Below are 25,358 nucleotides of genomic sequence, written 5' to 3' on the forward strand. Positions count from 1 at the left end.
AGATAGCTAATCATCCTTCATGGAAAAGGATGCTCAGCGGTTACTTCCTAACCTCTGAGGGGGAAGTCAGAGAAGGTGTCTCTGCCCTCTGTGTCCCTGTCAGTGACAGAACTCAGGACAGGGAACCCAAGAGCTGACCTGTTGGCATATTTCATAATCACTAAGACAATTTTTTAAAAACATTACCAAGCCGGGTATGGTGACAAACGTCTGTGATCCCAGACATTAAGGAGGCAGTCTCTGCAATTTAGTGAGACTCTGTCTCAAAATTAAAAAAATAAGAAGTTCTGAGGATGTAGCTCATTCGTAATGCATCCCTGGTTCAATTCCCAGCAATGGGGGTGGGATGGGGAGAGGGAGTGGGGATGCTGCTCAGTGGTTACAGCACTGGCTGGGTTCCAGCCCCAGCAACACATAATAATAATAATAATAATAATAATAATAATAATAATAATAATAAAAGTAAAAACCTTTACCAGAGCCTCTATTCTCTGCCCATCACCTCAAATAAAGCACCTCTTATTCTGGGTTTAATACAATATCTGTTGGAAAGCCAGGGACTTGGGGTTAGGACACTCTGATCTTTCCCAAAGACCTCAGCTCTCAGCTTTGAAGCGTCCCTTGTTTCATTTGTATCTTTTCTCCCTGATCCATTGACGCATTTTTCCCTGAGCACTTTCTGTTTGGAGGCGCTTAAGAGGAGACAGATGAATGGGAGTCAGACTCTGCTCACGGCTCAGTCCCGATCCGGGTGAGGTTTGAAAGCTGAAGGAGCAGAGCCCAGGGAAAAGTTAATTTGGGGTGCTAAGCATGTGGACTTGGGCTTTTGTGCGGGTGAGGAGTGAGGACGTGGAATGAGTCAACTCTTTGGGAGGTGGGGATGGGGAGGGGAGCGGGGGGCCTCCCCGGAGCCCGGAGCCATTAGTAATCTGCTTTGTGAATGGAGTTCAAGGAGGAGGGGGGCGCACATACTTGGAATTCCTTTATCTGGGTGGGCTTCTCCTCTCCAAACTTTCAGGATGTGGGAAATGGAAGATGAAAGAAGCGACATTTCCAGCCTATCGGGTTACACAGTGTAAAACGCGGAGGGAGAGGGGCAGGGGGTGGGGACGGGGCGGGAGGCTCGGGAGAGGGGCCGGGGACGCCCAGGTTGGGAGCCGGCGGCGAGGGAGGCCGGCGGGAGGGCTGGGCGCGCAGATCACGTTTCTCATCACATCAGAGCTGTGGAATTTCCTCTCTTCTGGGGGTGGGGGAGGCCCTGCGAAGATGAAGTTGGTTTAAGGTTAGTGGGTGATGAATAACGGCCCCAGGGCGCGCTCACGGGGGGTGTTACCAAGTGACCGGTGTTTACAAACAGAGCTGTCCCAGTGGGGTAGGGACGCGGGTGCTGGGACCCTCCTCCGTCCCTGCTGTTGACCGAATCCTGTGACCCGAGAATGGAGTCCATGTATGGACTGTATTTGAGTCTGACCTCTGTGGTATGCAGAGCCCCAACTCTGGGGCTCTCGCAAGGCGGGGAGCAGCGGGCCGGGGAAGGTGGTTAGCCCAGGCGGGAGAGCCCCGGGGTGGCTGCAGGATCCGCGCCCTCCAGGCGCAGCCTGAGCTCTGCTTTGTGTCTGGGGCGTCCCTGGGGCGCCCAGGCCGGATCTGTTTCTGTTCTACTTAAGCCACGTGCTCCACACCACTCGGTTGTCCCCGCCTGGCTCTCAGCGGGCCTTTCCTCTCCAGAGTCGTGCGTATTTTAAAAACTCTACCCGGGGCCCATGTCCCTTCTCTCAGGGGGAAGCACCCAACCCTGAGGCCCTCCCCAGGGGTGGGGAACTTCAGCTAGGTGGGGGAGGTGCTTCCTAAGGCCAAGGACACCCTCCCTCTGGGGGAAGAAGAAACGCTGGGGAAGGGCCTCTGGGTCAAGTTTGGACCCCAAATGAAATCCCGCTCTGGCAAGAAGAAGAGCAGGTGGGAGAACGGAACCCAGCAAAGAGGGCTACAGGCGGTGGAGAGAGAAAGAATTTCTATTAAACCCTGATACCAACCATAATTGAGCAATGTTTTGTTCTAATATTATGGTGGGTAGAGAGTTATTAGGTGGCATATAAATCATCACATACTAAAGATGACAAAAATATTGCTTGTTTTCAAAAAAATTAGAAGACAATAAAATCTGCTTGTCACCAATCATTGCAAGCTTCATTGAATCTTTTTTCCCTCCTGTTTCAGAAAGCTGTTTAGGATTTTGCAGTGTATCAGGGTCATCATTTTCAACCATCTATTAGTGCCATCTAGTAGTCTAGTGAGAGGTTCAGTTAATAAAGATTTCTGGTTGATAGATTGCTAGAGGAAACAGACTTTTTGGTCTCTCTTTGAATTGCTACGGAGCTATTACAATACATTTGACTCCATTTTTTATCATTTAACAAACCATACACTCACATTCTCCCCCTCCTTTCTCCTTTGCCAAACACCACCACCCTCAATAAGTTTGGAGAAAAATAAATATATTCCCTCCTCTTTGCATTGTGTCCTCAGGACTCCTTTTCTTCCAAGGGCAGCTATATATAACCTTGAACCTTGCTAGACTCCAGTGAGTCTGCCTAAATCCAGACAGATCCTTTTGACACTCATAGTCATTTTCTAAGATTGACTTTTTATTTCTTCTTTCTTTATTTTTGCAGTACTAGGGATTGAACCCAGGACCGCTCACATTTCCTGCCTGCTGGGCAGGGCCTTTACCACTGAGCTACACCCCAAGCAAGCCCTGGACTTTGTTTTTGTTTTGCATTACTGGTGCTGGGGACTGAACTCAGAGCCACACTCTACCACTGAGCTCCATTCCCAGCCCTCTTATTTATTTTTTTAATTCTGAGACAAGATCGCCCTAAGTCGCCCAGGCTGACCTAGAACTTGCGATCTCCCTGCCTCAGCCTCTTGAGCAGCTGGGGATTATAGGCCTGTGTCACTATGCCTGGCTGACTTTTTTTTTTTTTTTTTTTTTAATGAGGCCTATTAAATTTGGACAGGTACTATATTTGAACTGGTACTTCTGGATTTCTGAGTGGTTTCCTAAGAACAGGTAAGGGGAGTAACTGCAGTGATATTTCCGGTGTGCCCAAATGAAATAAGTCAACAACCTACCTTTCTATTCTTAGCCGAAATGAAAATTAATTTCTGAAAATTCTGTGGTCAGCTTAGCCCATGGTAGCCTGCTGTTGACCTTAGTGGTGGGGGACCTAAGGACTCCAATGTTGCAATTATAGCTGACTTGGATTACTGGCCTTATTTACCAGCTGGGCACCTTGTTTTTTATTGAGCTAACACTTATACAGCATTTGCTCTGTGCCAAGCACCGGTCTAAGCATTTTACAAATATTTGCTGGGCTCATCCTCACCCGGGTGTTGTTATTATATAACACTATGATGAAGCAGTGTTGCCATTATCCTCGCTTTACAGATAAGGAATCTGAGACTTGGAGATCTGAGGTCACTTGCCAGTTCTAGCACAGCCCCTGCTAGGTGGGGACATCCAGCTGTTTCCACACCGACCACCATGGAGCATTGGACAAATCACTCTGCCGTGCCCAGGGGCCAGAGAGGGGCTTGAAACCGCAGGCAGCTGGGGAGACTCCACACACACAGCAAAAACCACCAGCATTTGGCATCTTGGGTTCTAGGCAGCCAGAGGAAAGAGAGATTTCGAAGGCTGCTCTCCCCAAGGCCACCCCCAAGTCCCCACAGCAGCCAGTGTCCGGTACCTTCTTATCATTCAATTCACAGCCTCAGTCCTGTACCATTTCCGTTTCCTTAAGCTGCATCTAGACATGATTCTGGTCCCCACCAGCTTCTGACCTCCTTACTCATTCTGTTTACAGTGCGGCCTCGCCCTTCAGACTGCCCCGATTTCCAGATAGGAATTTGGCTGCCCTGTTGAGTATGATTCAGATTTTCACCCCAGCCACCTTGCGCCAGGTCCTCCTGTGGACACGCCCCTCCGGTCAGACTGGCACCCTGGGGCCCTTTCAGCCAGCGCTGCTGAGTGGGGGCAGGGCCCCAGTGGAACACATCCCACCCCTGAGGGTTTGGGCAGGACCAAGGAGGACGTGGAATGAAACTGGAGTAGTAGGCGGGGTAAGGTCACAAGGGGGGCTGTCAGGAGGGGTAGATTGGTTGGCAGGAGGTAAGGCATGAATAAGCGCATGGTCATTGCTGGATTTGTGGGGCACAGGGCGAGGAGAGCCGCCCCACCCTTGTCCAGGGTTGGTTGTTGTTGTTGTTGTTTGTTTGTTTGGGCTGGGGATTGAAACAGTACAGGTGAGGACCACAGCGCCCAGTCTCCTCCAGGGTTTCTTATAAGAAGCCTCTGGGAGGTCGCTGCCTGGGGGGACAGGACCAGGGTGCTTGTGAGCAGCTGGACAGGCCTAACTGAACGCCTTAGCCAATGTTTACAGAATAGACTATGTCAGATCTCCAGATCTTTCAAAATACTAATGGCCCCTGGAGGGCTGAAACCTGTGAGCTGCTGTCAGGTCCTCCACACCTTGGTCTTGAAGGAAAAAGGAAAGGCTGGTGGAAAGACGCTGAAGACCAGGAAACCCAGGAGATGGGGTGTGTTCTGCTGGGGCTCACCTGTTGGGGCCACTGTGAGGTGCAGACTGCAGGGGTGAAGCTCCAGCAGGTAGACAGAGGAGCCCAGACAGGAAGCCTTCCTGCGCACCTCGACGCCCTAGTGCTGGAGATGGAACCCCAGGCCTCGGCACACTGGGCCAGCCCACCTGAACCACACCTGGCCTCTCCACTCTACTCTTAGCTCAGCTCTCCCTCCCACCCCACTCCCGCCCTTCCGCAGGGTGCCTCTCTGGGGATCAAACCCAGCGCTGCTCTACACTGAGCCACATCCCAACTATTTTTTTTTGGGGGGGGGTAGGGATGCCAGGGATTGAACTCAGGGGCACTCACCACTGAGCCCCAGCCCCAGCCCTATTTTGTATTTTATTTAGAGACAGGGTCTCATTGAGTTGCTTAGGGCCTTGCTGTTGCTGGGGCTGGCTTTGAACTCAGGATCCTCCTGCCTCAGCCTCCTGAGCTGCTGGGGTTACAGGTGTGCACCACCTCACCCAGCTCCAACTGTTTTTTTTATTTTGAAACTACATGGCTGAGGTTGGCCTCCAATTTGTGATCCTCCTGCCTCATCTTCCAGAGGCAAGTGTGAACCACCATGCCCTGTTCAACTGCTCTCTTTTCAGCCTGTTTCACCTACATTTGTTTGTTTGTTTATTGGTACCAGGGTTTGAACCCCCCAGGCTCACTTAGCCACTGAGCCACATCCCTGGCCCTTTTTAAATTTGTATTTCGGGACAGGGTCATGCTGAATTGCTTAGTCCCTCTTTAAGTAGCTGAGGCTGGCTTTGAACTTGGGATCCTCCTGCCTCATCCTCCCAAACAGCTGGGATTACAGAGGTGTGCCTCTGTGCCTGGCTATTTTTTATTTTTTGTGGTCCTGGGGTTGAACCCAGGAGCGCTCCACCATTGAGCGCATCCTCAATCCTTTTTATTTTTGTTTTGAGACAGGGTCTCACTACAGTCGCTCAGGCTGGCTTCAAACTTTCAAGGCTTCAGTTTCGAGAGTCACTGGAATTACAGGTGTGCCCCACCACACCCAGCTCTCTCCTTCCTACTTGTCATTTTATTCTCCACCCTTGGTCTTCTTTTTTTTTTTTTTTTTCCTCTTTTATTTATTTATTAAAGAGAGAGTGAGAGAGGGGAGAGAGAATTTTCAATATTTATTTATTTATTTATTTATTTTCTAGTTCTCGGCGGACACAACATCTTTGTTGGTATGTGGTGCTGAGGATTGAACCCGGGCCGCACGCATGCCAGGCGAGCACGCTACCGCTTAAGCCACATCCCCAGCCCAACCCTTGGTCTTCTTGCTGTCACCTCAATCGATTCTTTTTTTCCTATCCATTTTTTTTTTTTTTTTTGGACTCTCCAGTACCAAAAAACACAGGGGCACTTTACTCCTGAGCCATATCCCAGTCCTTTTGGGGGGTAAGGTGGGGGCAGGGTCTTGCTGAGTTTTTCAGGGCCTATGCTAAGTTTTTTTTTGTGTGTGTGTGTGTATGTGGTGCTGGGGATTGAACCCAGGGCCTTGTGCATGCAAAGTAAGCACTCTACCAAGTGAACTATATCCCCAACCCAGCTTGCTAAATTCTTGAACCTGGCTTTGAATTTATGATCCTCCTGCCTCAGCCTCCCCAGTGGCTGAGATTACAGATGTGGGCCACTGTGCACAGTTCTAAAAGGAATTTTATTATTATTTTTTTAATATTTATTTTTAGGTGTAGATGGACACAACACAACATCTTTATTTTTATATGGGGCTGAGGATTCAACCCGGGTCCCGCCCGTGCTAGGCGAGTGCTCTACTGCTGAGCCACAATCCTAGCCCTCTAAAAGGAATTTTTAAAAAATGTTTTATGCAGGGGAGGGGCTGGGGTTGTGGCTCAGCGGTAGAGCGCTAGCCTAGCCTAGCACGGGCAGGACCCGGGTTGGATCCTCAGCACCACATACAAATAAATAAAATAAGTGTATTTTGTCCAACTACAACTAAAAAAAAAATTTTTTTTAAATGAAGGTAGATTAAAAAAAAAGTTTTATGCGTGTATGTTTGACTCTCTGCGTGTTTTTTTATGTTTCTTCTGCAACTCTAGGTCAGGACTTGTAGGGGGGCAAACACTGGTGTCAGCCTTGGGAAGGGGTTTCCCTGCAGCTCAGTTTAGTGGCTAGAGATTGTCATCCCAGCAACCACTGTTTGTTTTCCAGCATCAGGTGCCAGGTTAAGGGCTCTTGATCCTTACCTGTGCCCATCCCTGTCGGATGAATGAGGAAACTAAGACTCGGGATTGAGCAAATGGCTCAGTGGTAGCTTTGGGTTTTGGTTCCAAGCTGACATTGACCGTCCAGGCTCTGTGTCACTGCTTCATACCGAATCCTTAGGACCATGCTGTGGTGCCAGGCTAACCTTGAACTCCTAGGCTCAAGGGATCCTAACTAAGAATAAAGGCATGTGCTACTGCCACCAATAGTACTCTTACCATCCTCATTTTCTAAGTCAGGAAACAAGCTCACAAAGGTTAAGTAATTTGTAGATGTCACACTAGTAGGAAATGGTAGAACCAGACTGTGACCCCAGGCAGTGGGATTCCCAGATTTAGGGTTTTTTTTTGGTACCGGAGATTGAATTCAGGAGTGCTTAACCTCTGAGTTACATCCCCAGCCCTTTTTATTTTTTATTTTGGACCAGGGTCTTGCAGAGTTGCTGAGTGCCTTGCTAAATTGCTGAGGCTGGCTTTGAACTTTTGATCCTCCTGCCTCAGCCTCCCCAGTTGCAGGGATGACAGACGTGCACCATCCCATCCGGCCCCAGCTATAGTTCTTTAACCACTGCATTTAGTTATTCAACATCTGAAAGAATGTCACACAATTTTTGGTTTTACCCTTTAAGTGACCCCAGGGAAGAACCCCCAGGACAGGGCCCCTCCGAGTCCCTGACAGTGTTCGGTGGAGAGTGGTGGCCTGGGGGGCTGAGAGGGTGAGCAGAGAGAAGGGCAGGAGCAGGAGGTGGGGTTTGGATCGCTTTGCTTCGTGCCCTGGAAATGCAAACACAGCTCTAGTTCCAGGGCTGGCTGGGATGGCTGGCGGAGAGCCTGGGGAAGGGAAGGGAAGCCCCATCTCAGGGCGCAGCACAGGACCCTAGGGCAGTGGCTTCCCCCTCTCTGACCTTTAGCTCCTGCTGATAAATTGGCAGCAACTGTGTGACATCAAGGAGACATTTTCTTCTTTGTGAGCTCAGAGCTTCCATTTAAAAATTCCTCTGTCACAAGACAGAGGCTGCAGAAGCCCAGTCACACTTGTGCCCACAGCAGGTGACGTGCACTTGCTCCAAGACCTCCCCAGGGCTGTGCAATCCCAGGGATTCCGGCGGCCGCCAGGATGCCCATGTAAGGTGCGCTTGCTGGCCTTATTTATCCCCGCGGCGCTGCCAGCTCTTGGAAGGCCTGCAGGCATGGGATCGCTGTCACGGGGCTGCTCCCAGGCGGGGTGGCACCGGCTGGCCCACGGCTTCCCCTAGGCCTTGGCTCTCCCTCCTTCTTGTCCTTACTCCTGGTGAAATTCAGGACTCGGATTCAGATTAATTGAGCAGTGAGCTCAGAAGTCATTCAAATGTGTTTTTCTTTCTTTTCTTTTTTCCCCAAATGTCTCTCTCTCTCTCTCTCTCTCTCTCTCTCTCTCTCTCTCTCTCTCTCTCTCTCTCTCTTTCTTTCTTTCTTTCAATTTTGTGTGTGGCACTGGGGATTGGACCCAGGGTTCTCTACCATGGATCTACATCCCCAGCTCCTCCCTCCCTTTTTAAATTTTGGACAGGGTCTACCTAAACTGTTGAGACTGACCTCCAGAACGTGCGATCCTCCTGCCTCAGCCTCCCGAGTCACTGGGATGAGAGGCATGTGCCCTGTGCCCGGACAGACCTGTCTCCTGGGCTTTTGGGAGGAGCACTGAGGTGGAGGGAGGAATGTCGTGACTAAATCACAGGACGATAGAGAGAACTATTATTTCAATCTAGGTAAAGGGCAGAGGTGAAGGGAACTGAGACCTCTTAATACTCCAAAGCCCTCATTTTACAGAGGAAACTATAGGCTCCGTGGGCATGTGACCCACTCAAGTCCACAGCAAATTAAGTAGCCATGGCAGGTTAGAATTGATGACCTTGGGTCAGTTGCTGTTTTCTCTCTGGACCTCCAGTTCCTTCATTCGTAAAGTGATATGGTGGGGTTTAATGATGTCCAAGACTTCCTTCCAGATCTTAAAATATAAAACTATGACTGAAACCATGAATGAGTGACTCTCTCAGGCCATGGGGACCCTATGGATCCACTGAGCAGGGTCCCTTGGAGCCTGGGGTGCTCGGCCACTGAGTTACATCCCCAGAGTTTTTATTTTGAGACACGAAGTTGCCTAGGCTGCCTATGAACTTGGGGATCCTCCTGCTTCAACCTCCTGAGCCTCAGGGATTACAGGCCTGCGCCTCTGCACCCAGCACCTCCTCTTCCCTTCCCAAGCCTCCGAGAGACGTATTTCCTACTTTCTGCTGCTTAGTGACCCACCATTCCTCCAGCCTTTAGCATCATTTGTCAAGGCCGGCACTTCAGTCTGTTTCCGGTACTAATCTTCCTGCTTCTCCCTCTTGAGTAAGGTCATCATCTCCACTATGCAGATGAAGAAACTGAGGCTCATAGATTGACACGCTTGCATATTTCCTTAGCAAATATGTGGTGAATCCCTCGAGATCCCAAATCTGGCTGGAGGCCAAGCCCCAGATTTGACCCACTGCCTTGCCCCAGTTTCTACCCATGGCCTTGTGCGACTTCCCCTGGGACCCTGAAGCTCTGACTGTGGCCCTCAGCTGTGTGTAAGAGTACTCAAGAGAGTGAGGTCAGCCAGGCACGGTGGCTCACGCCTGTAATTCCAGCAGCTCCAGAGGCTGAGGCAGAAGGATCGCGAGTTCAAAGCCAGCCTCAGCAATGCCGAGGTGATAAGCCATTCAGTGAGACCCTGTCTCTAAATAAAACACAAAATAGGACTGGGGATGTGGCTCAGTGGCCTAGTGCCCTTGAGTTCAATCCCCGGTACCAAAAGCGGGGAGAGAGAGGTCATTGGCTTCACTGTGAAGACCCAATATCTTAGCCCTATTCTGAGGCCACAGCCTAGGCACTTGAATTTGACCTCGTATCTCATCGTGAGTACCCTGGGTTAGGGCTCCGTTTAGGGAGAAGAGCGAAGATCATTTGTCTTTCATGACTACTGGACAAAAATTCAAAGTGATCAGCTGTCGTTTTGTTCCTCTGAGTTTCTTAATAGCCAAAGAGGATAAAAGCCCACTGAGGGTCAGGGTGGATAAACTCCTCTCCATGGATCTGCATGTAGACATTTGCTAGAGTCGCAGACTCAAAACCACCCTCCTGAGAGGAAAGAAGAGAGTGAAGGAAATAGAGAGAGGGAAGGAGAGGAGGCCCTACACCAACACTGGTTTATTCAGGACAAACCAGCTGAGCGGGGCCGGAGACTGACACTGTCTTCTGCGTTCAGCCTGGGTGTAGACACAGGGCCGTGGGAGAGTGGGGGGATTTTTGAGGTTAGGTCGTGGCTACGGGGTTGTCAGGGAAGGGCCCTTTTGGTCCTCACCTCCATTCTTGGAGGTGGTCACTGTGGTATGTTCAGGACTCCAGTCCCAGGTAGCAGTCTCCTTCCTTTGCGTGCTGATGGAGCACTGCCTGGGGTTTAAGGTCAGGCTGAGTCACAGTGACTGGGAGGCGACTCTTGTTCTAAGGTGGAGGACATGTTTCAGAACCGTGTCGCCTGTGTCAAGTTCTCCCTAACATTCCTGCCTTTTTCTTTTTCTTTGATAAGAAAGGGGTGAAGGGAGAGGGGCTGTCCGTGTCTCTCTAGCTACTTCCTGCTGGGAGGGGGCTTCGTCCGAGGACTCCTGTAGGCCTTGGCGTTGGGCAGCTCTCGTGGAGCTCAGCAGGGGGATGCTCTGCACCCTCTGGTTGGTAGTGGAATCCATGGTCCTCTGTAAAGTGGAGGTGAGGAGCCGAAACACGGAGGGCCCCACACAAGGCCACAGTTACACAGAGAACGGGGAAGGAGAAGGGGGCTAACCAAGAAAAATAGCCAGGGGAGAAAACCATCCCACTCCATGATCCATTAGGAGGAGCACTGATGGAATTTGGCAGCCTGGTCTCTTGACTTTTCATGCCATCCCTCACCAGGCCAGACTTGTTTGTGTGAAAGCAGCAGCGCGCGCTCTCTCTCTCTCTCTCTCTCTCTCTCTCTCTCTCTCTCTCTCCAGGGATTGAACCCAGGATGGTTAACCTGAACCACATCTCCATCCCTTTTTATTTTTATTTCAAGACAGGATCTCACTAAGTTGCTGAGGCTGGCTTTGAACCTGCGATCCGCCCGCCTCAGCCTCCCAAGCCACTGGAATTACAAGCGTGTACCACCGTGCCCTAGGCGTCAGGTCTCTTGTAGGAAGGGCACAGATTCCTCCTTTTTCTGCAGTTAATGAACTTAGTCCTCGTCTGTTTTGGAGGACAGTCAACACCATGGGTCTGTTTGGTCCTGAAGCGTGGACAGTTGGGTGGGGATTTCTCGAAGGCTGTAGGCCATTTCCTTGGATGGTCCTGCAGCATGGTGGGCAGAGACTCCTACTACTGCTGCTCCTGGGCGGCTGCTGTGGTTGTGCACTGACCCACCAGGAGGGGAGCCAGAGGGGCAGTTCGTTTTGGTCCAAGTAGGGTGAACATTGGGATGGGCCACTGAGGGTGGGGGGTGAGGAGGGCCAGGGCGCACGTTCCTGTCCAGGGAGTGGTGAACAGATGTAAGTGCTGTTCCCACCCAGGAAGAGGCTCCCTGGTTATGATGGAGGCAGCCAGAGAGGTGCCAGGAGACTGCTGGCTGTAGTTGAGACGACTGTGGCCCCACGTCCGACCCTGGTAAAAGGTAAAGGTGGCAGCTAAGTGCACAGCTCCGAGGGACCAATACTGTGTCCAGAAGTTGGGGCTCTTCAATTAGAATGTGGAGGGTTTGGAGGTTTAAGGACACGTGCCCAGGTAAGGGGAGGCCGGCAGTGATCTGGACTGACGGGATAGGGCTGCTGTTCAGAGAGGCGCACTGTTAGTGGACCTGCACTGGGCACAGCCAGGACAGGTGTTTAGTCACAGGGCGCTCCAAAGGGCACGGGGAAGGGGCGCTCTCCTAAGTGGCCTGTGGGTCCCGCACAGGCAACGCGCTCAGAAATGGGGCTGGGGGAGGAAAGGCTCAGTTCCACAAAGAGGGAGGAGGGGGCCACAGGCGCCTTCTCCTGGGCCCCGACACAGAGAGGAGCCCAGGGGACAGGAGGTGGCCTGCCGCGGGGACAGTGATGTGCGAGGCAAGGGGTCGGCAGCCGTGTACCGGAGGGCATGTGTCGATGGCCGGTCACAGACTCTGTCCTAACAGTTTTCTCAGGGGACGGAGAGGAGCCCTCTGGTGCCGCCCTGGTAGGAAGCGGCTGGCTGGCGACATCAGCGGAGCTCGGAGGGTGACCAGACCCAGCAGGTGGGAAGGGCTCTGGGATGGGCACCAAGCAAGGTCCTGGCACTGAGGACAATGACCCGGCAGAAGTTGGGGTGGGAGAGAGACGGGCAGAAAGAGAAAGATGGGCAGTAAAGAGATGCGGGTTCGGGGGAGCGTCCTCATCCTCCAGGTCTTCGGGTTTCGGGGTCCAGTGAGGAAGCGGGGCCTGAGCGAGGAGGGGGCACGGGGTGAACGGTGGGTGACGAGTGGAGCTTTGCCCTTTTCAGCTTGGAGTGGGGCGTCCGGGGGGGGGGATGACCTCAGTGTGGCCTCCGGGGCGTTGTGGAACTCCCCGATGTGGACCTGCACGTCTGGGTTCAGGGGAGTCGGAGCGTCTGCTCCCCCGGCTGTGGTTTAAAGGGCGCTGAGAGTCGGTGGCTCAGGAAGGACTTGCTCTGCTTGTCGTCTGATTAGGCGACCTGTGGGGTGTGAGGCTGGCCAGGTGTCAGGAATGGGAGGGGCAGAAAGGAAAGCCCTGGAGCAGCAAGGGACGGCCACAGCGGAGCTCGAGGGCTCGGGTTGAGGGGTTTGGGGGGACAACTGCTAAATCAAGAAGCGCCAAGGGAGAAGCTTGGTGCAGGAGTTTGGTGGGAGCATCGGCTTGGGATGTGGTTTTAGGGGGCGCCGGGGGGCTCCCCTGTCCTGAGGGTGGGGGTGGCATGGGTGTGGAGCCGCCATGTGATGTGGGGGCTGAGACAGGTTAGTGGCCTTGGAAACGCAGGCTGAGCCACTATCCAGTTGGACAGAGGTGGGCAGCCCGATTCTGGGGTGATGTGATCAAGGACGGAGGCCACGTGGGAGTCTTCTCCGAGGTGGGAGGAAAGGTAGACCCGCCCTGTGAGCATCCAAGGGTTCAGAAACGTCACCATGAGAAGCAGAGGGACTTAGCAAGGAGGTTCCAAAGTTAGGAACCCAGAGGCGGAAATAACTGCCAGTCCCAGAAAGGAGAGAGGATCACGTTGAGTGGGGACTGGCGATCCTGAGGAGCTGTCGAGGGACAGTGGGAGTGGCTGGGACCTGGGGAGCAAGCGTGAGTCCCAAGTGGGCCAGTCGGGTTGGAGCCACGTGGGCCTGCAGGGGGAGGTGCAGTCGCCTAATTTATTTAGAGAATTAAGAGGAGGTTGGTGTGTCCCACAGAGAGGTCACAGGAGGGGCTGCAGAGGAGCAGGTCACCCACATGCTGTGGCAGAGGACCAGGGAGAGGGTGGGCTTAGCCAGGTCGTGAGAGAGGGCTTGGCTGAGCACAGGGCCTGTCCCTGAAGCCCTGAGGAAGGACTGTCCAGGTCAGCTGGGTGGAGAGGCGGGTGTCGGGGTCTGTCCCCATGGAGGCAGACAGATCCTGAGAGGAGGGTCTGACGGGATGGTGACTGGTGACAGGGCATCTCTGAGGCCAAGGACTGGGACTGGGTTGCAGATGAGGGAACAGGAGCAGGCGTGAGGGCTGGGACCAGAGGATGTGTTGGGACAGCGGCCAATTAGTGAGGAGAGGTCCTGGACTAGGGGGACAGTACCGCCAGGTTCTCACCAGCCAGGACTGGGGTCTGTCCTGTGGGGCGTTGGCGGCAGAGGGTGTTAGCCCCGAGAAGACAGGAAACAATGGGCTTGGGGAGCCGAGGTCTTGGGGACTGAGGGATGTGGCACTGTGCAGGGAGGAGGCAGGTCTGCAGGGAAATCTTCACAGGAGTGTGGAGGGTGGCCATGTGGTTGGAGGTGTCCCCTGCCAAGGCTGACACCTCAAGGAGGAGCTCAGGGATGGTGGGGGAGGCCTAAGAGGATAAAGGGGCAGTGGGTTGGGGAGCTGTGGCAGGAGCTGAAGGAGCGAAGGCGCTGGCTTTGGTCAGGTGTCCCCAGTGAGGATGGGCATTGGCATTGGTGTGACCAGGAAGGAGTGAGAACAGAGTGTCGGAAGGTTGCAGAGCAGGGGACCCATTCCTTTAGGGGCAGGCGCAGAGGGACTTCCCTCAACGCACACGATAGAGGTGAGGAAGCTTCTGGAGGAGGTGAGGAAAGACTTGCCCGAGTCCAGGAAGAAAGAGCAAGGCTCACCAGGTGCCGATGGCGGTGGGGGTGACAGTCCAGGGGCTGTCTGTCTCCTGTAGGCCGCTGACTGTCCTCAGGCTGAGGGGTTTCCAGCCTGGGTTTGCATCCGTGGACTGTGGGAACTGGAAGCCAACGGGAGGAGAGTCTCGCTGAGCGCCTTCCAATTTCCGGGGTCCCCCTTTGGCGGCAGCAGGGCAGGGCCCTGGCGGAGGTTTAGAGTTGGGGCCTGTGTTTTCCCAGTGTCCCTGCTGGCCACATGTGAAGCAGGTGCCTGGAGGTGTGGAGGATGACATGGAGGACGCCTGTCTATGGGGTCTGTGGGGCCCTTGAATGAGTGCAGCTGCCCACACTTGGTATTCAGTCTGACCTCATTTTGAGTTTTGGGGTTTGGGGGGGAAATACCGGGGATTGAACTCAGGGGCACCACTGGGCCACACCTCAGCCCTATTTTGTATTTTATTTAGAGACAGGGTCTCACTGAGTTGCTTAGCCCCTTGCTATTGCTGAGGCTGGTTTTGAACCTGCGATCCTCCTGCCTCAGCCTCCTGAGCTGCTGGCATGCACCATCACACCCAGCGAGTTTTTGGGTTTTTGATCCTCCTCTCTCTTCTTGTGGACCCTGAAGGCTGGTCTTACAAGTTCATGTTGGGGGGTCTGGTCCGTCCCCAGGTTTGGAGCTTTTCTCTGATACCTGGGGCAGACTGGGAGGTGAAATGTCAGTGAGGTAGAGTCTGCCGTCTTCTGAGTCAGGGTTGTGGTTGGTGTATTTAATCACAGCCTCTGAGAGGCCAGGGAGGAAGGGGGCGGGGTTTCCACCAGCGCCTTACGTGATTTCTCTCATCTTTTCATAGTTGATGGCCTTTAAGGCAGCCGTTTCCATTCCCGCCCAGAGGCCCGGGATCAGGGCCTGGCTTGGTCCTGTGGGTGAAGTGGTGGTGGTTCCAGGTGGGGTCCGTGTGGGCAACTGCCCAGTGGTTGGCAGGATTTTGGCGTCTGCGTGGGCCTCAGCTGCCGACCAGATGCGATCCTTATACTCAGGAGACACAGAAAATAAGAATGACACAAACATCGTGCCCGGTGAGGGTGCAGGACTGCGAGATGTGTAGATTTTTCCTTCCAAAAGTTGGTCGGTTCCAAGTCTAAAGAGCCCAAAGGGTGAGAGGTCGCCTAGGGAGCCAGGAGGTGGACACCACAGTGCCTTCAGCACCTGCCACCTCGGGGAAGGGAGGACCTTGGAGGGAGCAGAAGTTCCCATGGGGGGAGCCCCCAGGGTGGGGGTGGGGTGGGGAGGGAAGAAAAGGGGTGAAGGGAGTCAGGATGAGCGTAAGGAGGAGGTTGATTGTGAGGCTGGAGAGAGGAGGTTCCTCTTGGGGTCAAAATCATAGGGTTAGGGTTAGGGTTGGGGATACCTGGAGGGGGGTTGGGGAGAAGAATGTGAAAAGCTGAGCAGTTCTGGCAGAGAGAAGGCCTGGAGCCAGAGGCCTGGAAATAGGGGACCTCGGACCATTTGCCATTGTGGTGGAGAACATCTTCAAGGTCCTGGAGAATTGGGAAGTCAAATGTGCTGTTTTCTGGCCAGTACCTGTCCTTGTCCATTTGCAGGAGGCCAGGCAGGACCACAGAGGAGCACCCGTCTTTCAGGTCTGACTGGCTGGGAGCCCCAGGGTCTGGGTGTGTTTGGGAAGGAACCCCAAGGGGACATCTCATGGGTACTTTGGGGGGGTCTGGCCCATGCTGGACAAATGGATGGAGGAGGGCCCCCAAGGATTCCAAAATCAAGGGGCATCTCCACAAGAATTGTGTTTCTCTGATGCTTTTCCAGGATCCATGGGTGGAGGGACAGGTGAGGGAGGGGTGTCCCTTAAAGAAAGCCTGTCATTGCCACGACGTGGTGGCAGGGGTTTCTCTCACCCAGTGCTGGGATTTGCCAGAGGAAGAGTATCCAAGGAGAGAGAGACCGAGGCAGGGATTCCAAGAATCCAAGGGAGCTGGAGGGGGTCACTCACCCAATAGGCGAGGGCCAGTGGAGAAGTCCAGGAATGTGAGTGGTCCTTACTGGGGGGAGAGGAAGGAGAATGAGAGGGGGGAAGAAAGGGACACTGGGTCAAGGTCAAGGGAAGGCCGGAAGGGCCACCTATGGTGGTAACCTCCAACACTGGTCTGGGTTTCAGCACCCAAACATAAGGAAAGAAGGGAATGAAGGAAATGGGGTGGGGGAGGAGGGGCCCAGCAGGGACCCCGGTTTATTCTGTACAAACCTGCTGAGGGGGCCCAGTGGAGAGGTCGTGTTCCACTTTCAGCCTGGGGTAGGTAAGCGAGGATGAGAGAGTGGGGGGGTTTTGAGGTTAGGTCGTGGCTACGGGGTTGTCAGGGAAGGGTCCTCCATTCTTGGAGGTGGCCACTGTTCCGTGGGGAACCTGGTATGTTCAGGACTCCAGTCCCAGGTAGCAGTCTCCTTTCTTTGCGTGCTGATGGAGCACTGCCTGGGGTTTAAGGTCAGGCTGAGTCACAGTGACTGGGAGGCGACTCTTGTTCTAAGGTGGAGGACATGTTTCAGAACCGTGTCGCCTGTGTCAGGTTCCACCTAACACCCATGACTAACTCAGTTTTGTAAGTTTGAGCCACTAAAATATCTTCTGACTATCCTGAGTTGTGCTCCCTGTGGCAAGGCACCTGGTCAGCAGGTGACACAGGACGAATGGAGACAGCAACTGAACATGCAATAATACCCCGTACCTTTCTTTACCTTCGGGGATCTGCCAGGAGTGAGGATTCTACTCATCCTGCTGCCATCAGAGACCTGAGGGTTGAGGACTGTGGGTGGGATTTGGAGGCCACAAGGAGACCCTCAGGAACAAGCCAGTGCTTCGCTCATTCCTCCCATAACAGTTACTGAGCACCCACAGGGGCAGTTGGGTCTTGGACTGTGTAGTACTGGGAATTCTGGAACTAATACTCAAGAAGTTAAAGACCAACTTACAAGCAAGACTCTGTTATGCAATGCGAGACACGCTGCCCTGGGGCTGCGGGCACTGGTGGAGGCATGGTTAGTTTTGCTGGGCTGGGGTGAGGTGCCGGTCTGGAAAGACCTCACTGGGAAGCTGTCCTTTGAGCTGAATCTTGAGATAAGAGGAGGAGGGGAGAGTACATTCCAATCCAGAGAAGAGCTGGAGCAAAGGTTCAAAGTACTAGGTGAGCATGGGCAGAGCAGAGAATTTAGAGTCCAGAATATTCTCCAGGAAGTCTGCTTGTCTTTATGTGAAGAACAACCTCTGCAGCTATTAGTCTATATCATCCTCATCAACATCATCTAAGCTTACATTTATACAACTGAGGATGTGGCAGACACTCTGCTAAATGCTTTATTCACATTGTTTAAAAAACAACAACCCTGAAAGGTAGCTATTAGGAATACCAATCTACAGGGAAGAAGCGGAGGGTTAAAGAATTTGGGAACGGTGGCTCACAACTGATTCCAGGAACTCAGAAGCCTGAGGCAGGAAAATTGCAAGTTCCAGACCGGCCTGGGCAACTTAGGGAGCTCCTGTCTCAAAATAAAAATCAATAAAAAGGGCTGGGGATGAGCTTGGCATGTGAGGCCCTGGGTTCAATGCCACACATGCGCACACACACACACACACACACACACACACAGGATATTCATCCAGCCAGGTATGATGGCGCATGCCTGTAATCCAGTGGCTCAGGAGGCTGAGGCCGGAGGATAGCAAGTTCAAAGCCAGCCTCAGCAACAGTGAGGCCCTAGGCAACTCATTGAGACCCTGTCTCTAAATAAAATATCGAACATGGCTGAGGATGTGGCTCAGTTGGTAGAGTGCTTGCCTCGCATGCAGAATGGCCTGGGTTCAATTCCCAGCACCACAAAAAAAGAAAGTAAACAAACAAAAATAGGGCTGGGGGGCTGGGGATGTGGCTCAAGTGGTAGCGCGCTCGCCTGGCATGCGTGCGGCCCGGGTTCAATCCTCAGCACCACATACCAACAAAGATGTGTCGGCCGAAAACTAAAAAATTTTAAAAATTAAAAAAAAAAAATAGGGCTGGGGCTATGGCTCAGTGGTCAAGTGCCCCTGAGTTCAATCTCTGGTACCAAAAAGGAACCATCATCATCATCCAAAAGCCCTTATTATTATTATTTTTTCCCTTCTGTGTTGCTGGGGATCAAACCCTGGACCTTGTTCATACCAGGTGAAGGACGATGCTCTTATCATTCTCTATATTTCCAGTTTTTTTCTTTCCATTTGCTTTGTAGATGATTTGTGGGGAGAGCGTGATGGAGTGCACTTTTTTTCTCGTGTGTGTGTGTGTGTGTGTGTGTGTGTGTGTGTGCGCGTGTGTGTGCACGCGCGCTCATACCCAAGGGCCTAAGCAAGCCTTGCTCCTGTCCAGGGAACACTCACTGGAAGTCACCCGTTGGGCTTCCCCATGTCCTCATGATGTTCCAGCAACAAGATTCTGTACAACCTGAACCAAGGAACCAAGCGTGAGATGATTCTCCTCCTCCTCCTCCTCCTCCTCTTCCTCCTCCTTCTTCTCCTTCTCCTTCTTTTTTTAAATGAGAAATATTAAACCAAAGAAGAACCAAAGCACATTTTGTTTTTAAAGAGAGTGAGAGAGGAGAGAGAGAGAATTTTTAATATTTATTTTTCAGTTTTCGGCGGACACAACATCTTTGTTTGTATGTGGTGCTGAGGATCGAACCCGGGCCGCACGCATGCCAGGCATGGGCACGCTACCGCTTGAGCCACATCCCAAAGCACATTCAGAAGTGTTCATTTAACCATCACCGCTGCCCAAGACGTTTGCCTGGAAACTGTGCTAGTAAAGTTGTTTCTTTTTTTAAAATGGAAAGTGGTTTTTTAAGTCAGTAAAAGGAAGAGGAGTGTCGTGGGAGGGGTTGACGAGGTTCAGGTTTGAGGGTGTCTAGAGAACGCAAACCTCATTTTACAGTGATGTCAGGGAAAGGGAAAGGGACGTCATTCTGCCCAGCCCTGAGCCAGCCCAGCCTTACCACGAGGCCTCCGTGACTAGGAGGGTTTCTGAACAGAGTACAGATGCGTTCTATTTTAAGATGAACTGCGTCGGGTGAGGATGAATTAGAAGGGAAAGGATTTACAGGAGATTCTGGTTTCTGGCTTGGGAGTTATGTTAAAATCCGGGGCTGCTGCTCAGGGTGGAGCGCCTGCCTGGCAGGCACAGTGCCCGGGTTCAGTCCCCTGCACTGCCAAACAAGAGAAAAAGGAAAATCTGGAGGTGGGGCTAGGGGTGTAGAGGATGGGCTTAGCATACAGGAGGCTCCGGGTTCCATCTGGGCCCAGTCCCCACTACCAGGCCCAGTTTGTGAGTGAGAAGTGGGAAATTAGAACCTGAATTGAGATGACAAAGGAGAACAATGGTAGGGGACATGTAATGAAGATACTGATATGTGACAAATATCTTTTCTTTTCTTTTTTTTTTTTTTAACAAATATATTTTGCCACACACATAAACTCTGATTCTTCTTCAGCTGGGAATGTAATTCCAGCAACTCAGGAGGCTGAGGCAGGAGGATGACAAGTTTGAGGCCAGCCTCAGCAACTTAAAGACACCTTACCTCAGAATAAAAAATAAAAAGGGCTGGGGAGGTGGCTCCGTGATAAAGCACCCCTGGATAAATCCCCAGGACCAAAATAAACAAACAAACTAACCAGCTCTGCTTTTTTCAATTTTTTTTTAAATGTTAGGTTTGTTTTTGTTTTTGTCTGGTGGACCCTGCTGGTATCTCTCGGATAACCATCTCTTGCAAATCTTTTCTTGGTGGGCAGGAGGCCACTTGTTGCAGGTACCTGAGTGAGAGACTCGGTGACGTCGTAGCTGGAGTTTGAATCCAAACTCAGCCCCCCCCCCCCCCCCCCCCGACTGACTTGGAAAAGAATCTAAACTTGGCCCAGTGCCTCCCCCTGTCTTCAGCAGCAGGCTAAAAAGTAGCTCCGTGTGCCCCCTGCCACCCCCAGCTAATGGACTCTATCTCACAGCCTCTCTTTAGAGAGCCTTTGAGGAGACAGGACGTTTGTTTTGGACCTCATTATCCATTTCAGCCTGTCCTGGATGAAAATAATCGCCCCTGGGCAGGTACGTTCCTCAGATTCCTCTCTGCATCCGCTGCTAGGACGTCCCTAACCCCAGTGGCCATGGGAAAATGCCTGGGCTGGCCTCAGAGCGTCCGAGGGGAGTGGGCCCGAGATATGGAGAGGTGGAGAGGTCAAAGTCCAGGCCCCTTTCATCTTTTCAGGCTGTTTCCAAACCAGACAAAGGGCGCTGGCCAGGGGTGCCGGGCCCACGCGGCTTCGTTTGATGGTCTGGCCTTGGGAGGGGGTGGGGAGGCCCTGTCCTAGCTGGATATTGTTTTGGAGGCCAGCGCCTGGCTCCTGGGAAGTCCTGGCTTCCTGGGGGAATGCTAAGTGGAAGGCAGGGCCAGCAGCCCCCGCTCGGGGAAGGGACCACCCAGCTACTGAGAGGAGGGTGTGAAGGGCTGAATGCAGCCGGCCGCCGGCGGGATTGTCACTCCGACGGCGAGATTAGGGGTGTGAGGCTGTGTGGCTGCTGCGAATCAGGGCCTCGGATTTGCCACCAAAGAGAAAAAGGGGAGGCAGAGAGCGGAAGGGGGGAGGAGGAGGAGGAGGAGGAGGCGGAGGCCCAGCGCAGAGCTGGATGGAGGGGAAGGAGTTGGGAAGGCCCGGGAGAGGGCCGGTCCCCAGTGCCTCCCAGTCTGACCCTCTTGGGCTTCACACTTTGAACAAGTCACTTCTGTCTTTTGTAAAACAAAGGGATTAGGGTCCCGAAGGTACCTGGGGGCTGGCCTGGAGGAAGGAGGGGGGGGCCTTAGGTGAGCTCAGCCTTCTCCCCCTCTTTCTTCTCTGGTCACATTTTATCACTTTTTCTGAAAAGGGACACAGCCATGTTATCAATGATTGGGAGTCCAGCACCCTGCATCGCACCCGGATCCCTAGCCCACACCCCAGCACCTTCACACAATAACTGTGATCCTGAGGGTGGCTGGGTCTCCCTTCTATCTTTTCCCTTGTGTGTGTGTGTGTGTGTGTGTGTGTGTGTGTGTGCCTGTGTGTTGAACCCCGGGCCTCGCCAGGCTACGGGGAGCGCTTACCTCCAGCCCCTTTGTGTTTTTTGTTTGTTTGTTTGTGTTTTGGTTGAGCTCTCTATTTTGGAGACAGGGCCTTGCTAAGGGGTGGAGGCTGGCCTTGAACTTGCAATCCTCAGCACACCTGGGATTCCAGGTGTGTGATCCACCTCCCCTGGCTGTCCCTGCCACCCTCACCTAAATTTTCATCATCACAGGTGTGAACTGTCACTCTAGGCCATCAAGATCTCCACACACTTGGGAGCCTGCCCGGGTGCCAGGCTGGCGCCAAGCTCTCCGGTGGAGAACCTTCCAGGGAAACTCTAGACAGAGGTGGACTCAGGGGGCTGCAGCAGGATGGAGAAAGAGCTTTGGTGGAGAGACGGCGGCCTGGGAAGGCTGCAGGTTGTTCCTTCCCTGTGGCCTTCTGGCCTTTCCCGTCACAGGACTTGATGTTCTGTGTGTCCCTCATCAAGATCCTTCAGTCCTTCACGTGGCCCGAGACCGGCTTGGCGTTGAGCACCTCGCTACGTGGCCCTTGCTTCTCATCTTCCACCCTCAACTCTCTCCCTCCCTTTTTGTACCGAGCCTGGAACCCAGGGCTTAACCACTGAGCCACATCCCCAGCCCTTTTTATTTTTTATTTTGAGATAGGTCTTGCTAAGTTGCTTAGGGCCTTGCTAACTTGCTGAGGCTGGCCTTGAACCTGCAATTCTCTCGCCTCAGCCTCCCGAGTGGCTGGGAGAGTGGCTGGGATTACAGGCGTGTGCCACCAGATCCAGACTGGTGTTGTTGTTGTTTGTTTGTTTGTTTGTTTTATTTTGAGATAGAGTCCTGCTGCTGATTCCCAGGCTGGTCTTGAGCTAATGGGCTCAAGCACTCCTCCCAGGAGCTGGCACCCCTCCGGGCAGGCAGTAGCATGCCCAGTTGTTTTAATGGAAGGTTTACAGTTCATTGTTGTAGGTATCCTCTTCTTCAGGTTGAGGATATGGGCACCAAGGTTCAGAAAGTTCAAGGAACTTGCGCAGGTCACATAGCCACAACGAGGCCCAGTGGACCTCAGCCCCCTAGGTCAAACCCAAGGTCATCCCACTCTTGCCATTCCCCTCCAGAGAAGATGGGCAGGAATACACAGATATCGGGGGTCAGTCCTCTCCCCCCAGCCACAGCCAAAATAGCAGAGGAGATGATTTATTGTGTACTCGTTACACTTGGCCACAACTGAGAATGGAACTAGCCAGAAGGCCAAAGTCCTAGGCAAAGGGCCAGCAGGGACTCTGTGTCATGAGCAAGGTGGGCCTCTCCGAGGTGGTCTCGGCAACTGGAGGGAGATGGAAGCTCTAGATCCACTGAGACCCGTTCTGGAAGGCAGCACACTGTCCAACCGTACCAGCGTCCCGGGCCTCCTGATTTCTGCTCCTCTGGCCTCCCTGGAGCACAGGCTGGTTTACTTGGCCCTCTGCCTCATTTTCCTCTTGCTCTTCAGCCTGCACGTTTGCTTCCTCCTCCTCGATGTTCTCATGACACACAGATTTCGAGGGTGGCACCAAGGCTGAGCTTTTCTCTTCATTCCTGTGGCTCCCACATCTGAAATGCTTACTGTCTCCTCCAACAGCAAATGGAAGTCGGTGGAAAATACCTTCCTCTTTCTTTGGATCCCTTGATGGACAGTTGTGCACCTCCTTAGAAGGTTCCCTGGGCTCAGACCTCTGTCTCCATTGTAGCCATCAGCTCAGTAGAGCTGGGGACAGAGCTCAGTTGGTAGAATGCTTATCTCGCATGCACAAGGCCCTGGGTTCATCCCTAGCACTGCCGGGAAAGAAAATGCATCTTTGAGTTGTTTTTCTTGTCCTCTGTTTCCTGGGTCCCTCTTATCTGGTCTCTGGAATGACATTCCCGTAGGAGCTACCCGCATGCAGACCTTTTATTAAGGTTCTGCTCCTAGGGGAACCTGGGCTCTGCGGGGTGGCATTAAATAACATGACGCCGGATGAGATCAGCAACAGAGTGATGGAAATCGGGAAGGGGGCTGGGGGATAGCTGGGGGCAGGGCATGTGCTGGCGTGTGAGAGGCCCTGGGGTCCATTCCATCCCCGTGGGTGCATAAGAGAAAAAAAAATAGAAAGGAAGAAAGAAACAGAGAGACCCTCCAGCCCTCAGAGGTGATGGAGATGAGGCGAACCCAGCAAAGGGGACCTGATAGGATAACGGGAATAACTAAGAGAATGGAGAGTCTCAGAAGCCACCAAGAAGAAGGAGGGATCCATTGGTCTTGGCCGAGCAGTGAGGCAGTGAGGACCGGGAGGGATGCAGATGCAGATGTGGAGGCGAAGTGGGTTTTCCTGGGAAAGGGTGCAGGGAAGTAGGGTTGAAGCTGCAGGGGAAGTGGGGTCAGGAGAGACTTCTTGTTTTTGAAAGCTGGGTGAGATGACAGCATATTTATTTATGTGCTGATGACACGATTCAGCAAAGAGGGAGAAAACATGATGCAGGGGAGACAAGAGGAGGAGAATCACTGGAGCCCGGGGTTGGGATCTTGTGCCCTAGGAGGGTGTTTGCTTTAGATAGGAGCAGGGACAATTTATCCCCAGACAGCAGAAGGAAAGCAGAGTTTGTGGGCAAATTCTCACATCCCATGACTCTTCAAATGCTTGACTTCATCAAGACTTTAAGTTGTTCATCAAGACTTTAAATTGGCTGGGTGTGGTGACACATATCTGTAATCCCAGCCACTTGGGAGGCTGAGGCAGGAGGATCAGAAGTCCAAGGCCAGTCTCAGCAATTTAGAGGGAGCCTGTCTCAAAATAAAAAATACAATGGACTGGAATGTAGCTCAGTAGTAAAGCGCGCCATTCCATTCTCCACGCCACAGGTAGGGCCCGGAGAGGACCAGCCTTCGGGAGGGGTTGGATAGTCTAATGCACTGCAAGGACCTTTGAAAAGGAAAGTAGAGAAATGAGCAACCTTCAGAATAGAGCGAACAAACATAGGGTGACTTAAAAAAAAATCTTTGTGTATTTATTTATTTATTTATTTTAGTGTGGTGTGGGAGATGGAACGCAGGACCTCACATGGGCTAGGCAAGCGCTCTACCACTGAGCTATCACCCCAGCCCCAAAACAGGGTTTCTTTGAAAGTCTACTGATGCATGTAAGGGCTGTCCGGAGATGTATTAAGGAGTAACCACATCACTGTAAGAAAAGATATAAACTGGCAAATTGGCTTGAGAAAAATCTGCCAACAAAATACAAAAAGAGAGTCAGATACAGTGGTACCTGCTTATAATCCCATTAACTCTGGAGGCTGAGGCAGGAGGATTGAAAGTTCGAGGCCAGGCTTAGCAAATTATCGAGGTCCTAAGCAACTTGGCAAGACCCTGACTCAAAATAAAATATAAAAAGGGCTGGGGAGGTGGCTCAGTGATAAAGTACTGGGTTCAATCCCCAGTGCCACTTGCCCCACAAAACAACAACAAATCCTCTAGTGCTTCGAGCCTTAACTAAGAAGCATAGGGAGTGCTGGGGGGTGTGGTACAAATACAGGTAAGTGGACGGTGGTGGTCCTGCCTTCACATTTTTACAGGTCCTATAGAATCAGCTGTTCACGCCTTTGTGATTTCCCGCCGGGTGCAGCATCTCCTAATTATTCCTTCTGTTTCTCTACCCTGGACAGGAGGAGGGAACAGCATGGATGACACTGTCTCTAGTCCCTGCAAAGATAACGCCTTGATGGTAGCTTCAAAAATATAAATTATAAACTGCTCTTGGGTACAAATTATTCCCATGTGAGCTTGCTCAGCGTGATCCACTTATCTCCGGGGCTGATCTGTAGTTAAATCCTGCTCAAGTAGCGGAAAGCCTGTTTGTTTTACCACAAACAGGAGAAAGGGGCCGGGTTGCAATTCGGGGTTAGGATTGAACCTGAAGCCAGGGCTCTGATAGGTTCCTCTGGGGAACACTCAAGCGGGGGACAGTGTGTGACACCTCTCTTCCCTTCTGCACCAAAACAACAT

General features: G+C 52.5%; 1 protein-coding gene, 2 long non-coding RNA genes and 1 other non-coding gene across 10 annotated transcripts; 2 read left to right on the forward strand and 2 right to left on the reverse strand.

Moving 5' to 3' along the window:
- Positions 1-456: 456 nt before the first annotated feature.
- LOC144366228 (uncharacterized) lies at positions 457-4,072 on the reverse strand. Of its 2 annotated transcripts, XR_013425207.1 has the most exons (3): positions 3,750-4,061; positions 973-1,258; positions 457-765 (listed from the first exon to the last, which is right to left on the reverse strand). It is a non-coding gene; the product is annotated as an uncharacterized LOC144366228 (long non-coding RNA). The 2 variants fall into 2 exon arrangements; XR_013425206.1 differs by lacking the exon at positions 457-765 and having other exon boundaries at positions 970-1,258; positions 3,750-4,072.
- Positions 4,073-14,649: 10,577 nt separating this feature from the next.
- LOC144366229 (uncharacterized) lies at positions 14,650-17,319 on the reverse strand. Of its 6 annotated transcripts, XM_078020084.1 has the most exons (4): positions 17,192-17,319; positions 16,218-16,266; positions 15,039-15,244; positions 14,650-14,912 (listed from the first exon to the last, which is right to left on the reverse strand). In XM_078020084.1, the coding sequence occupies exons 1-4, from the start codon at positions 17,254-17,256 to the stop codon at positions 14,852-14,854; spliced, it is 381 nt and encodes a 126-aa protein (XP_077876210.1). In that variant the 5' UTR covers positions 17,257-17,319; the 3' UTR covers positions 14,650-14,851. The 6 variants fall into 6 exon arrangements, 1 of the variants encoding a protein (XP_077876210.1); XR_013425211.1 differs by having other exon boundaries at positions 14,650-15,750; XR_013425212.1 differs by lacking the exon at positions 17,192-17,319 and adding an exon at positions 16,958-17,140 and having other exon boundaries at positions 14,650-15,244.
- A 703-nt stretch (positions 17,320-18,022) lies between these two features.
- Trnaa-cgc (transfer RNA alanine (anticodon CGC)) lies at positions 18,023-18,096 on the forward strand. The gene has a single exon. It is a non-coding gene; the product is annotated as a tRNA-Ala (tRNA).
- A 2,077-nt stretch (positions 18,097-20,173) lies between these two features.
- On the forward strand, positions 20,174-25,108 carry LOC144366231 (uncharacterized). The gene is made up of 2 exons (XR_013425213.1): positions 20,174-20,340; positions 25,019-25,108. It is a non-coding gene; the product is annotated as an uncharacterized LOC144366231 (long non-coding RNA).
- The last annotated feature ends 250 nt before the right edge of the window (positions 25,109-25,358 follow it).

The sequence above is a fragment of the Ictidomys tridecemlineatus genome, chromosome 8 (assembly GCF_052094955.1).
Source record: "Ictidomys tridecemlineatus isolate mIctTri1 chromosome 8, mIctTri1.hap1, whole genome shotgun sequence".
In the NCBI taxonomy this organism is placed as follows: Eukaryota; Metazoa; Chordata; class Mammalia; order Rodentia; family Sciuridae; genus Ictidomys; species Ictidomys tridecemlineatus.